This window comes from Rhinoderma darwinii, chromosome 2 (assembly GCF_050947455.1).
Source record: "Rhinoderma darwinii isolate aRhiDar2 chromosome 2, aRhiDar2.hap1, whole genome shotgun sequence".
In the NCBI taxonomy this organism is placed as follows: domain Eukaryota; kingdom Metazoa; phylum Chordata; class Amphibia; order Anura; family Rhinodermatidae; genus Rhinoderma; species Rhinoderma darwinii.
In genome coordinates, this window is record NC_134688.1 from 74,764,050 (window position 1) to 74,777,497 (window position 13,448).

Genomic DNA, 13,448 nt, shown 5'->3' on the forward strand with positions numbered 1-13,448 from the left:
GATTTTGACATGGAAAAACGCCCAAAAAAGGCCTTAAATCTCTCTCCATTGATTTCAATGGGAGGTAGAGGGTTTTTTTTTTCCCCAGGCGGTTCTTCTCCACTGGCACAAAAAAAAAAAAAAAAAAAAAAAAAAAAAAGCACCATGAACCTCTATTAAAATCAGTAGGAGGCGACGAAAAAACACACCGCATGTTCAAAGCAGTTTTTGCCCAAAAAACGTCAGCGGTTCTTCCATTTGCTAAATTTTTTTCCCAAAAATGCCCAAGAACAAAAGGGCGTCTAAAAATGCTTGCATTTTAAAATCTGCCTCGCAGATCCAGACGGAAGATTTTTTCTTCGTGACAAAATGCAATGTGCACAATTGTTCTATAGAGTCCTTTTATCCTGGAAACCCGTGGATGTCTGAAATCATTCAACTTGTATTCCCCTTTACATACAGTGATTCCTAATCATGTGACTGATTCTCAGCCCCCTCATGGACAGCTCTCCGTACGGGGTCGCAGTAAAGAATACTGTAGCTCCGTCATTCTGCCAGGGCTTTGAATCACTGCAGTATTCGTCAGGCTCCAGCAGAAAAATGAGCTGTCAAGCAAAATAAATTAAGAGTTATTCCTGCCCATAAAAGTGTCTAAACACAAAAGATACGAAAATCCTTCCTTGGAACACTTTGGTTTCCAAAATCAGTTGTAACGCTGCATTACCCGTTTCTAGGCAACAGCCATTAGTTGGCCTCCCTGGGCGCAGCAAAAATCCTTAGTGGGATTGTGTGCAAAAAAACGAACACATCGTCGGGCCCAGAACTTCTAATTAAAATACAGCAGCAAAAGTTGTCATTAACTCATCCGTCACACATTCTTATTACACACATTATATATATATAGATAGATAGATAGATAGATAGATAGATAGATAGATAGATAGATAGATAGATAGATAGATAGATAGATAGATAGATAGATTTATTTTTTATTAATTATGCACAACGTGACCGCACCGGCCTATGTGTAATTAAATTTACTGGGATAAAAAAAATATATATATATGCAGAGGCAAACTTATAGAAACAGGCTCAGATTGTCTATTAGGATACATGTGCTCAATAAAATGGCGCTGGTGCTATAGCACCATAATGCACGTTAGTTTCTGGTCTTAAACTTTCTGGTTTAGCGCGGCTATCTATGGCAGTCCCATAGACCGTGAATGGAGCAGTGGCTGAGCTTACGCCGTATGGCTCCACTCACATAAGGGGCTCGCCAACGTTCATTTTCGTGATCAGCGGGTGTCACAGCAGTTGAACTCCCACCTTACAGACATTTACCACCTATCCTGTGGATTGAATGACGAAATTCCCCTTTAAGGTGCACGGCAAACATTTTTTTTGTCTATCGTAAAAAATAAAAAAAAAAAATAAAATACTTACATTGTAGATTATGTATATTAAATGTAATGCAGCCAGACATTTTCTGTCTAATCTATGTCATGTTTGTCTGTCTTTTCCTTGCCCCTGCATGTCTTTTGAAAATATTTCTTCTCTACCATGCCTGCACAGCGCACTGAGCAGATCAGCTTCTTCTCCTACCCCTCCCTCTCACCGCAAATAGTGCAGAGAGAAAGAAGATGCAGCTGCATCCCCTCCTCCCCGTTATCTATTTACTGTATGAATCTAGACCAGTTTTGTTTGGATATCGAGGATGTTTGTGAACATTTACATAAAACGTACAGACCGGGAAAGAGAAACTACAGGCTGCTGAAAGGTGAGGAAGATGCCACTTTCCCCTAATAAGATAAATGACAGTTTGATATATTCACTTGAACTACTAATCTATGCCCAAAAAAACAATAGGTACGCTTTTAGAGAATTCTGTTGTAGAATTTAAAACCACAAAATGTGCCCCACAGTGTAGCAAACAGTTTCTTACTGATGTCCTTGCAGTTCTAGAGCGGTTCCTTTTCGTCCCCCGATGTCCCATATGATAATGGAATGGTCAGAACTACCAGAAAATAAAAGTCTCTGTACCGGGTCCCAACACAAGGACGTCACACCAGCTGGGAATGAAGAAGAGGTTAATATGGTCATTGGAGGATTTTTAGATCACTTGATCGTATCCAGAGTCTCTTAATACTTGAGGAGGTCAGCAAAATCCATTCTTTAAAAACTAATTAAACAAAAAAACAAAAAAAACACACTTCAAAATCAGAGGAGTACTAGGTCTATTGATTTTTACCGGAGTTACGGCATATGAACAAGTCAGCATCTAAAAAGTATTACTAGATAATAATAATAAAAAAGACCAGTACACAAGTCCATGAGCACTTTAATCCTACTCTGTTTATATCATTGCACCCACAGCACATCTCATCAGTACGGTCTAATATTTTATTTGTGAATTAACCCATTAGACATAGACCCTAGTGACAGGAGGTGGGCTTCAAAGTGAAATCAAAATGAAGTGGTCTTCTGCTGGACCTTTGAGGCCAATTATTGCTAGAGCCTGGGCCCAATGAAGGACCCCCTGGTACTCTGGTGGGTCAATCAGACCCTAGAAGCAATCAATGTGCCTACCATTTCAGCTCTCCCAAACAAAATATTCTTAGAAAAACACTCCTATTCACCCAAAAATACAAACTTCCCCTACAAGAAAACCATTGGACAACCCCAGTGGAAGAAGTAATGGAGGCCCATTCCTTTTGCTACCTACTTTTTCCCCAGATTAAAAAGCAAGAAATTACTAAACTTAAATTTTTAACAACTTGATAGAAGGACAAACGTGTGTGTGTGTGTGTGTGTGCCAGTCTGATCACATGACCAATATAAAACTGGAAAATCAAAACAGGGCAGCCGCTGCGGATGGATATTTATTGCCTCAATGTCGTAAGTGCTCAGGAGTATGTAGTTCTGAATTGGCTGTAGGACTGAATGGCTCATTCATTTTGGCACGATTAGCCACTAAACAAAGATATAGAATATATCATCTGGTGCCATTTTTCTTCCAGGGAACAAGGAATGATCCAACCATGTTCCTCGTGAGATAAGCGCCAAAGGTGTACGACAGCCGCTAACTCATCGGTTCCTATGGCAGTAAACTTGCTGGTTTCACAGATTCATGCATACACGCCCATGCAGGAGTCAGTGGAGATAGCTTTCGGCCTAATGAGCGATTGTATAAAGTGTATGACTGTAGGTTATCACTAAGTTCTTAAATCCCATGCACACATTTCAGCTGCTAGAAATACTATATAATATATCTCATGAAAGGTGATGCTTCTCCATAGTATAAGAAGCCCCAGTTTATGCAATACCCTATTATTTCAAGTGAAGTGACCCTTTAAGATGCCACCACATGTGAGGGATAATATTAACATTTACGATTGCAGTAGGGGTTGTTATATTAATACTATGGAGACGGTTAGCAATAGATCCATCCGCATGGAGGGTAAAATGCCGGATAGGCCATCGTTGGACAACCCAAGCGTATGGCTCTTTTCGACAAGTATTCAGCCTCTCAGACCTCCCAGTGTGTGCCCGGATGTGAATGTACTGGCAGCTTTAGGGGTACCAAGTGACCACACAGCGCTACAGAGAAATAAAAGCACAGTCTAATTTCTGTTACAATAAAGCAGATAACACTAAAAACATCACATAACTTCGTACACAAGGCAGCAATAAACCAGCCCTGTCACACCAGTCATGGAAAAAGCCAACAGCTTAAAAAGACCTGGGGATTAAGAGAAAGTCTGTGCTTGGAAATTGCTGTAATTAGAGGTTGATGTTAATACCTGGATGATCAGCGCAGTCTAAATCCGCGAATGACTGCGATGTAGAAAAAAAACCAAAAAAATAAATAAAAAAAACAGCAAAAATCTCAGTCTAGAATAATTTTGTGAATTCTGAGCATAAACAGCGAGCCAATATCCCCCAAATGGAAAATCTAAGCATATCCCTATGTGCCAATAGTATATGATAAAGACACAATGGCGCTATTATATTCGCCAGAGATCGCCGTAACAAAAGACATAAGGCTATTCTTCCTTTGGGAAGGGTTCTATAGTAATAATAATAATAGTCTGCCTGAGGACGCCATCATAAAAAGCAGGATTAATACACATAAATCTTTATCATTGGTGCAGTGTGGTAGAATTAACGCTGCTGCTTCTGCGTTCTATACCGGATAGATCAGTGCGCGCTCTGGTTCACGGTCGGGTTACATCTGACGGCATCTCATGGAATCAACAAAAACTGCAATTCAAGCGCATCTTATAATATTAACATTGTCGTGTAACAAATTATTCTAAACGAGGTTCTTCATGAGTAATAACTTCGGAATCAGCCTGCGGTGACTAAATGTGTGAATGGGAATCTTTACTTTCTTGATGAAGCCTTTTGCGATGCTCATATCACTGGATAACCATATGTGAATAGTCAGGCAATACACTAGATTGACTCGGATATTGATCAGTCATAGTAACATGTAGGCCCTGTTCACACGGTGGAATTTTTGCGGTGGAACCCACCGCAAAATTCCACCTCCCCTTTACATCAGTGGGATTTTTGATTTATTCCGCTAGCAAGAAAAAGAAGCGTCCTGTCTGATCTTCAGGCAGATTCCACCCGAACCTCCTATGTGAAGTCAATGGGAAGAGGAATCATCCTGCCGACGGCAGGAATAATTCCGCGGCTAATTTTGCGGTGGGACCCGCCAAGCAAAATCCACCTTGTGACTGACCCATATAGGGAAAGAAGGATGCATGTTGGACTTCAATATGCCCAAATCTTTGTTCCCATGGAAAATAATCCACTGCCAAAGGGGTCTGGTAGCAGGTTATTCACCTCTCCCCAATAAATAAACATTCAAGCTGGACCAGGCATCGTAAATAGGTAATGTGGGTATTCCTCTGTGGCTAAGTCACTGCGTGGCTCCAACACCTGAACGGAGAAATGCCAGTAAATACATAACCACTCACCTGTATGTCCTTTAAATGTGGTTATGAGGCTACAGCTGTCCTGCTCAAGTTTTAGAATAGTGACCTGCCCAGAATGGTCGCCGACAAACGCGTGTCTTGTCTCCACATCAAATCTGTTACATCAGAATCAAGGAAGAAATACACAACAACAAAAAAAAGGAAATGTTCCTAAAAAATTATCTGCAAAGGGAACTAGAAGGTTTTACATAAAAGGAACAATAGTGTACATGAACGACGTACAGAAACGCTTTTCATTTTTGCTAGAAAGGACAGGCTACGGCTTACATCTTATATGCTTTTCTGATCCCACGAGAACAATTCCGGTTCTGTGTTCCTCTGTTATCACAGGAACATTGTGTCAACCCAAACAACCATCCACATAAAAAAAAGAGGAGGATATAAATTTGGTATCGCAGTAATGGTACTGTCCCACATTTATAACATCTGGTGAACGGCGTAAAAATCGAGACTTAAAAAAAAAAAAAAAGAAAAAAAGAAGTGGAATTGCTGCTTCCCCCCCCAAAAAAATATCTTTTAGAAAAATTACGTTTTCCAATACGTTATATTGCCTCAAAATTGTAACATTAAAAAAAAGCAACTCATCATGCAAAAAATAAGCCCTCATACGGCTACAATCGAAGAAACAAAAAATAAAAAAATAAGACACACAAATGCTGCGTCCTGAAGGCCAAAGAACAGGTTCATGCAATTCACACACAGCACAATCTATATTCCTGTTATATAAAACTTCTGAGCTGCACAGAATAGAAAAGTAAAGAACAGGGAGGGGGAGAGAATGAGCATGCTTCACAGGAAACACCCACTGAGCTCTGAACTTGCAGCTCCTCAAGCATGCACGTCAGAGAAAGCCACTCCAGAAATTAAAAAAAAAAAGCAGAACAAAAATCAGCCAGCGGCACAGTGCAAATTTAACCTTTTCAGGCACGTGTCTAAAATATTATTTTTTCCATGACAACAGGTGCACATACCGCATATTTCTTTATACTTTAGATTTATAGAAGCAAATCTCCAAGACGGTTGTATAACCGAAAGAGGATAAAGCTGTATTTTATTTACAGAGTACTGAATAGTTAATAAAGCATTGTACATCATCTGGGCACAACATAAGGCTCTGCTCAATTATAGCCGATGTAATTGGAGACTGAGCTGTAGGCAATAGTAAGTGGTGAAGTGGTTCCCATGGTAAGTCTAGCAGGTAACACGCGCCGCCACAGCTGCTGCTCAGAAGGTCTCTCTCAGTATATAATGTGCAACATAGAAGACCGTTTAAAAAAAGACTCCAAAGGGTCAAATGCCGAAAAATTAAAAAATTGCTCTTTAGGCCTTGTTCACACAGAGTTTAAAAAAAGCCAACATCTAAAAACGCTAGGGTTTTTGTAAATCGCTTTTTAAGATACAGCCGTTGACGTGTAATTAGGACTCCCATTGATTATGGCAATTAGGTGCGTTTTTGGCACATTTTACGCAGCAAAGAATTGACCAGATGCTTTTTTACACAACGCGTTTTTTTAAACAGGCGCGTAAAAAACCCTGCGTTGTATGCATCAACAATGCGCTTTCCCATTGAGGTCAATGGAAAGCTTAAAGAATGCGTAATACGCATCAAAAAACGCGTTAAATGAACGCCGTGTGGACAAGGCCTTCTTAGTCTACTACACAGTGTGGGATTCCCGGCATCTACCACATTAAACACCATTGAAGTTAATGGTAACTCAGAACCAGACCTCCATTATCAGTGCTCAACTTTACTTATGTTCTTGCATCTGAAGGGACACAAAACCCTACAATCATGTTCCACAAACCAGGGGAAAAGCAGTAAAGGGCATTATATGAGCAAAGAGGAGACGACTCCATGGTGGTGCCCATTTTTGGAAGTAAAACCTCCCACAAGAACACATATGATGTGATGTTCAGGTGCCCATATACCTTTGGCAAAACATTGCAGGTCTTTGAGGTTTTTATAGTTTATCCGTTTCCGAAAAAAATAAAAAAAATTGGCTGTCCACACAGTCAACTAAATAACAAAATCAGCATTTTTATACATCCCCTGCCCCTGTATAAATAGACTGCCATTCAGGAATCCGGTGAAGCTGGGAAATTACTAATACAGTTTAATATAATTCTCGCAAAAGAAAATAAAAAATGAATTAACATTTTATGGGAAATGTTTTTAGATAGGACCTGTCAGCTTTCCTGACATGTCTGTTTTAGTACATGCCCAAGAATTATTTCATAAAAGAATACAATCATCTTTTTTTAGGACTTTGTGTTGCGCCGTTCCTGTTATTCCTCCTACAAATTTATGAATAAATTGACAGGTAGGGGTTACAAGTTGGGGGACATACACTTGACAAGGGGAATGGTAGCACCCAGTTGTCAATTTATTCATACATTTCTAGGGGGAATAACAGAGGAATAGCACAATGCAGAGTTTGTATAAAAAAAATAAAAAATATATAATTTATTATATATATATATATATATATATATATATATATATATATATATATATGTATGTTCCAGAGTTGCCTATATAATAACCAAAGAAGTATTCACTTTAATAGACACGTCATGAGAGGTGACAAATCCTCTAAGTCTTGTATACCATTCCAGTGCAGATTACACTTCTCATGATACAGTTTAAACGTGGAAGAGACCAAGTATTTTAGAAGGTGATGCACACACCACAAGGAGACTCTAAAAGGATACTGTAGACATGAAGCACAGGCTGCAGTGCGGTAGTTTCCTAGGCGTTCCCCAGTCTCGGAGCAATGCCAGGTGAAGAGCTTGTCCTGACCTGTACTCAACATCCACTCCATCTCCAGAATGAACAGAACCATTGTTACTCGGCTCTGGTGCGCTGGATGGTAGCAAAACATCTACTTATTATAGTTACTGTTGATTCGGGTGAGTGAGAGAATTTCAGTTACACATTAGTCGTCCAGTTACAAAACCTTAAAAATGTCATGTGACAAATTTTTGGCCGTTTAGCAGTTGGGTCCTTCGCCTATCTGGAGTAATACCATTCCATGTTTTCTCAGGAGAGATGGGAGATATAAAAACCTTAAAGTGTAGCTAAACGTTTGACAAACTTCTGACGTCATAGCGACATGTCAGAAGTTTGGATTGGTGGGGGTCCGAGCACGGAGTCCCCTACCAATCTCTAGAATGAAGCAGCTGAAGTGCTCGTGTGAGCGCTCAGCCGCCTCGTGTCTGGTCGTTTTTTTCCAGAAAGCCAATGTATCGAAGTACCGGCTCAGACTTTCTATGGAGTCCGTACACCGATACATTTATAATAGCCGAACAGACACGAAGCGGCTGAGCGCTCACACGAGCATTTCAGCTGCTTCGTTCTAGCGATTGGTGGGGGGTTCTCCGGGCTCGGACCCCCACCAATCCAAACTTATGACATGTCTCTATGACATGTCAGAAGTTTGTCAAACGTTTAGCTACACTTTAAATGTGAGACCAGTCCAAATTTGGAAAACCCTTAGGCCTGATTCACTTGTCGGCAAAAACAGACCATATTTAATGCATTGCAGTTCCGTGTGCCATCAGCTTTTAATGTTGGAGAAAAAAATAAATAATTTCTTTAGCAACTGGTGCGTGAAACATGGACAGCACATGTAGGACGTCCGTGTTCTTCCATGTGGACTTCAAATAGATTTTCAAACAAGTTTCAATGGGCGACGTGTTCCGCAAAAACTGACCAGAATAGGACATGCAGTGAGTTTCATGCAACACAATGCATGTCTGAATAGCCCCATTGAATTGCATAGGTCCGTGTGCTGTCAGTTTTTTTTTTTTAAACAGACAGCACACGGACGTATACAACTTTCGTCTGAATAAGGCTTTAGGCTGGGTTCCCACAGTGCGGATTTGCATGTATTTTTTTTGCCAAAAAACGGAAAATAAACAGAAGAAATATATAAAGAAAAGGTCTTATAGGTCTGTTCTCCTGGATCCAATTCTGGTTTTGGCTTACAAAATGCAGGCAAAATCTGCGGCAAATCTGCACTGTGGGAACCTAGCCTTAGGGCATGTGCCCCCACACAAGATACACTACAGATTTTAGTAAATCCATCACAGAAATCCGCACCAAATAGTGAGTTTTTGCGGAGCATATCGCTGCAAAAACTGTCGTTTTTCTGCAGCGGTTTTACCTGCAGATTTAGTGTTAAACATTAATTATAAACAAGTATATGGGCACCTGCGGATTTCCAGTGGTTTTTACTACGTTTCCACTGCGTAAACGCTGTACAAACCCGTTGCGAAATTTATGCTCCCTATTGAAGTCTATGGGCCAAACACGCAGTATCTTCACACAGAACCCGCAGCATAAATAGACACTGCGGAATTGAAAGTCGCACAGCAGAACACTTTCCGCACTACTCTTCTGTGTTGTTTTTTCTCCGCAGCGTGGGCATGAGATTTTCTAAGTCTCATTCACTTTGCCGCTACTGTAAATGCTGCGGAATTTCCGCACAGAATTCCATTGCGGAAATTCTGCAGCGTTTACACTACGTCGGAAGCCGGCCTTATAGTCTGTATTTCAGTACTAGAATCTAAGTTCAGTTAAGTTTGACTAATTTTTTAAGAGCCCCCTCAGTCAGGTATTTTCTTTGTCTTGTTATGTGGACACCTTGTTTGCCCTCATCTTAGTAACACAATTGCTCAGCAAGACAATCCTATTAAAAAGGCTGTAGTTAGTCAGTCTATCCCTACCAGTCTGTCTTAAAAGGGTTGTACAAGATTAGAAAATTTGCGGTGCTAATAAATCACAATCAGATTAAAAATATATTTATGTGGGAAACCTTTTTATGGGTGCCTGCACATGAAAAGGTATTAGAAAGATACGCAGCACAAAAAGGCAAAAAAATGCTAGTTGATACATGCGTTTTTTTTTGCAGTTGTCTTTCCGAAGTGGATGCTGTTTTTAGTAGGAAAACTATTTTGCGGTACTGCAATTGAGAACCCCGGAGTCAGTACACCTCGAATTAACCCAGTGCACACAACACCTATTTGGATTCACCCATCTGGCAATGTGGCAAAAAACGGAGGGAACGTGTGTGTGTGTGTGTGTGTGGGCAAGTATCCAAATAGCAAAAAACGGAGGGAACGTGTGTGTGTGTGTGTGTGTGTGTGTGTGCGCGCACGTGCGTATCCAAATAGCAAAAACCGGAGGGAAAGTGTGTGTGTGTGTGTGTGGGCAAGTATCCAAATAGCAAAAAACGGAGGGAACGTGTGTGTGTGTGTGTGTGTGTGTGTGTGTGTGTGTGTGTGTGTGTGTGTGTGTGTGTGTGTGCGCGCGCGCGCGCAAGTATCCAAATAGCAAAAAACTGAGTGTGTGTGTGCGCGCGCAAGTATCCAAATAGCAAAAAAACGGAGTGTGAGTGTGTGTGTGTGTGTGTGTGTGTGTGTGTGTGTGTGTGTGTGTGTGTGTGTGTGTGTGTGTGTGTGTGTGTGTGTAAGTATCCAAATAGTCCATATGTCAAAAATACACCATAACATGATATGCTTACCAGAATACGTTCTTGTGGGGGTCATTTTGTTATAGTCTTCAGATAAAATAAATTCCTATTATGAATAAAAAAAAAGTGTTTTAATAAAACTTAATAGGCAATAGAATCTATCTATCTATCTCTCCCCAATGTTGGTAAGCCTTCCTCTATTAAGACATATTGTATTACTAATTTTCTATAATTTGTCAGAAATTTTGGACATTATGTGTGCATATACTCGATTATAATATTCAATGCTATACCGCAGTGCCAGGGGCCTGGTATGCTGTAAATCAGCCTTTCCGTCGGTTCAGGTCAGCTATAATTGTCTTAAGCTATTGAGGACAGGGACACCCATGAGAAGGCCAAAAAATAGCTAAATAAAGTAACAAAATTAGAGGAGGGGTGAGGTATTTTGAGGATACAGGCCTGATATTCGGGGCCAGTTATGAATAGGATTGACAGACACATAAGTTGTAAAATGTGAGGTGGGTTAAAAACAACATTTGTGCAGCAGCAAGTTCAGTATATAGGTGACCTCCAGGCCAATGCCCTGACTTCATTCAGAGAACCCATGTAGCTGAGCTAGGAAGGTTGTGAATATGAGAGCAGGAACAGTTATTAGCTGTGGGCCCTGACTATAGTCAAAACTAACATCACTTATCAGTGCCCTTGGTGGACACCTCCCTTATATCAGTCACCTATAGCTTGTCAAGGCAAAAAATAAATAAAATGGTGTAAATATGTTTGGAAGTAGAAGCTGGCTAGATATGGAGGAGACCCCTATGTGCTTCATTGTTTTTTTGTTTCGAATACTTCAATTATTCTACCAAAATCACCTACTATCTTAGAGAGCTTAAGGCCTAATTTACACAACCGTGTTCAGACCGTGACATACGGTCCGTATGTCGGCAGTATTTCCCAGATCGAACACAGTGCAGGGAGGAACGCTACTAGCATCAGTTATCTATGATGCTAGGTGACACTGCCTCGCTGCGGGAAAAATGCCCTGTGCTGTATTCAGGTTTATAGCACGGGACAGTAGTTCCGCGGGGAGGCAGGGACACCAAGCGTCATAGATAACTATGTTGCTAGGAGCCCGGCTCCCTGCACTGTGTTTTGTATGGGAAATGCGGCCGACACACGAACCATATATCATGGACTGAACACGGTCGTGTGAATTGGGCCTAAAAGGGGTAGTTCCATTAAGATAACCCTTTACATATACCATATTCGGGTACCTGGACATCATAAAGCAGGGGGGGGGGGTCAATTGTTCAGCATCCGCCTCCATTAGCCTGAATAGTCCTATCCTGGTGCACCCGGACCCGGTTCATCCACAATGGAAACATATTGGGTGACACGGCTTCCCCCAGAGATAACAGCTGATTAGCGGGGGTTGGAGAAGCCAGATTGTCAGACCCCCTTTACTTATACACTATAGCAGAAAGTCAAGTCCACCATAGACTATAAATACATTCCGCTAAACGTGACTGATCGCGAGTGATTTCCGTGGCATAATTAGTGTGGTGCTCACATTTAACCCTTCAATGGTAACGTCTAATGCCTCGAAAGCAATATGACCCTACACTGAAGTTGTAAACATCAATACATATCTGAACAACAAGCAGCCCCCCCATTAGTTTTACTATTTGAGGGCAAATTGAAACAGCAATTCCCTAACCGATCTCTACTATTGGAATGGCTTTCTTTAGGAGTAGGAATAATCTGATAAGCGCAGCGGCAGGAAAGTTAAATTGGATCTAATTTTTCTATAATTGGATGACCCTGTTCATAAAGGGAATGATGCACATAAAAAGTAGTTATGGAATGGTTACTTATGCATTTCTTATACCTTCGTGTGGGTTGACCTTAGGCATTTATTACCATATACTTATTCAAAGATAGTATGGATTCTCCTTGTGGAGATTCAGAAACAGGTAGGGAGTCTTTAGGGCAATGATCCCTGGGAAAAAGAATACAAAATAGCTCTCTCCCAGAAGGATAAAACCTCTAGCGCCACCTATAGGGGAAAGTCAATGTCTGGAGGAGAGCTAATTTGCATACCATGTACAAAGTGATAGGACCGGTATAGATCTTTATAAATTATGTAACCGAACCTGCGACTGTAATGCATACAAAACATACATTAAAAAGTGCAAATACTAAGGCCTCATTCACACGGCAGGGTTTCCCGTCCGGGTGCCGGCCGTTCATAAATCGGCCGGCACCCGGCTGCATTAGGAATGATAGACCCCTAATGGGGCTATTCACACGACCGATTTTTTGACGGCCGGAAAATCCGGCCGTCAAAAAATAGGACATGCTCTATCTTTGCCCGGGCACCCGGCCGCCCGGCTCCCATAGAAGTCTATGGGGCCGGGTAATACACGGCCATCACCGGAATGTGTCCCGAGTGATGGCCGGGTTTCCCGTGGCTTGCGCTCTATCTCCTCCTCCTCACAGCGCAGAGTGCATGTGAGGAGGAGGAGTTGATGCCATTCTGACGAATGGCATCGCTGCACACTGTGTTGCAGGGCCGGGGTGTGCAGCAGGTGGAGGGAGCGCTGCGCTGGCTCCCTTCCCCTGCTTGTTAAAAGCACCCTGGCTCGGCGACACCTTAGATGGCGCCGCTAGTAGCAGCAGCTGCTGCGGCTGCTACTACTGCAGCGACGCCACTATAGCAGAGCGGGGAGGTATCTCCCCGCTCTGCTATGTGCTAGCCGCACTTTAGCTCCTTGAAGGAGCGGAATCCCCGTGTGTTCGGGGATTCCGCTCCTGGACAGAGCGCTTGATGTCTCTGTCCATATCTGGGCAGTGACATCAGGGGAAACTCCTGAAGCGGAATCCCCGAACACATGGGGATTCCCCTTCAGGAGCTGCCGCTGATGTCACTGTCCGGATCTGCCCGGCCCGGCACGGATGCATAACTTTATGCAAACCGGCCGGGCAGAATGGCCGA

At 41.9% G+C, this 13,448-nt stretch overlaps 1 protein-coding gene across 1 annotated transcript in view; it reads right to left on the minus strand.

Annotated features, from left to right (window-relative positions):
* The window catches only part of WDFY2 (WD repeat and FYVE domain containing 2), a 47,764-nt gene that overhangs the window by 18,417 nt on the left and 15,899 nt on the right, over positions 1-13,448 (minus strand). Inside the window, exons 3-6 of the mRNA XM_075851772.1 lie at positions 10,508-10,562; positions 7,695-7,845; positions 4,965-5,077; positions 1,922-2,048 (exon numbers count right to left, since the gene is read on the minus strand). Of these exons, the coding sequence (XP_075707887.1) occupies positions 1,922-2,048; positions 4,965-5,077; positions 7,695-7,845; positions 10,508-10,562 (446 nt within the window). The remainder of the gene's footprint in view (positions 1-1,921; positions 2,049-4,964; positions 5,078-7,694; positions 7,846-10,507; positions 10,563-13,448) is intronic.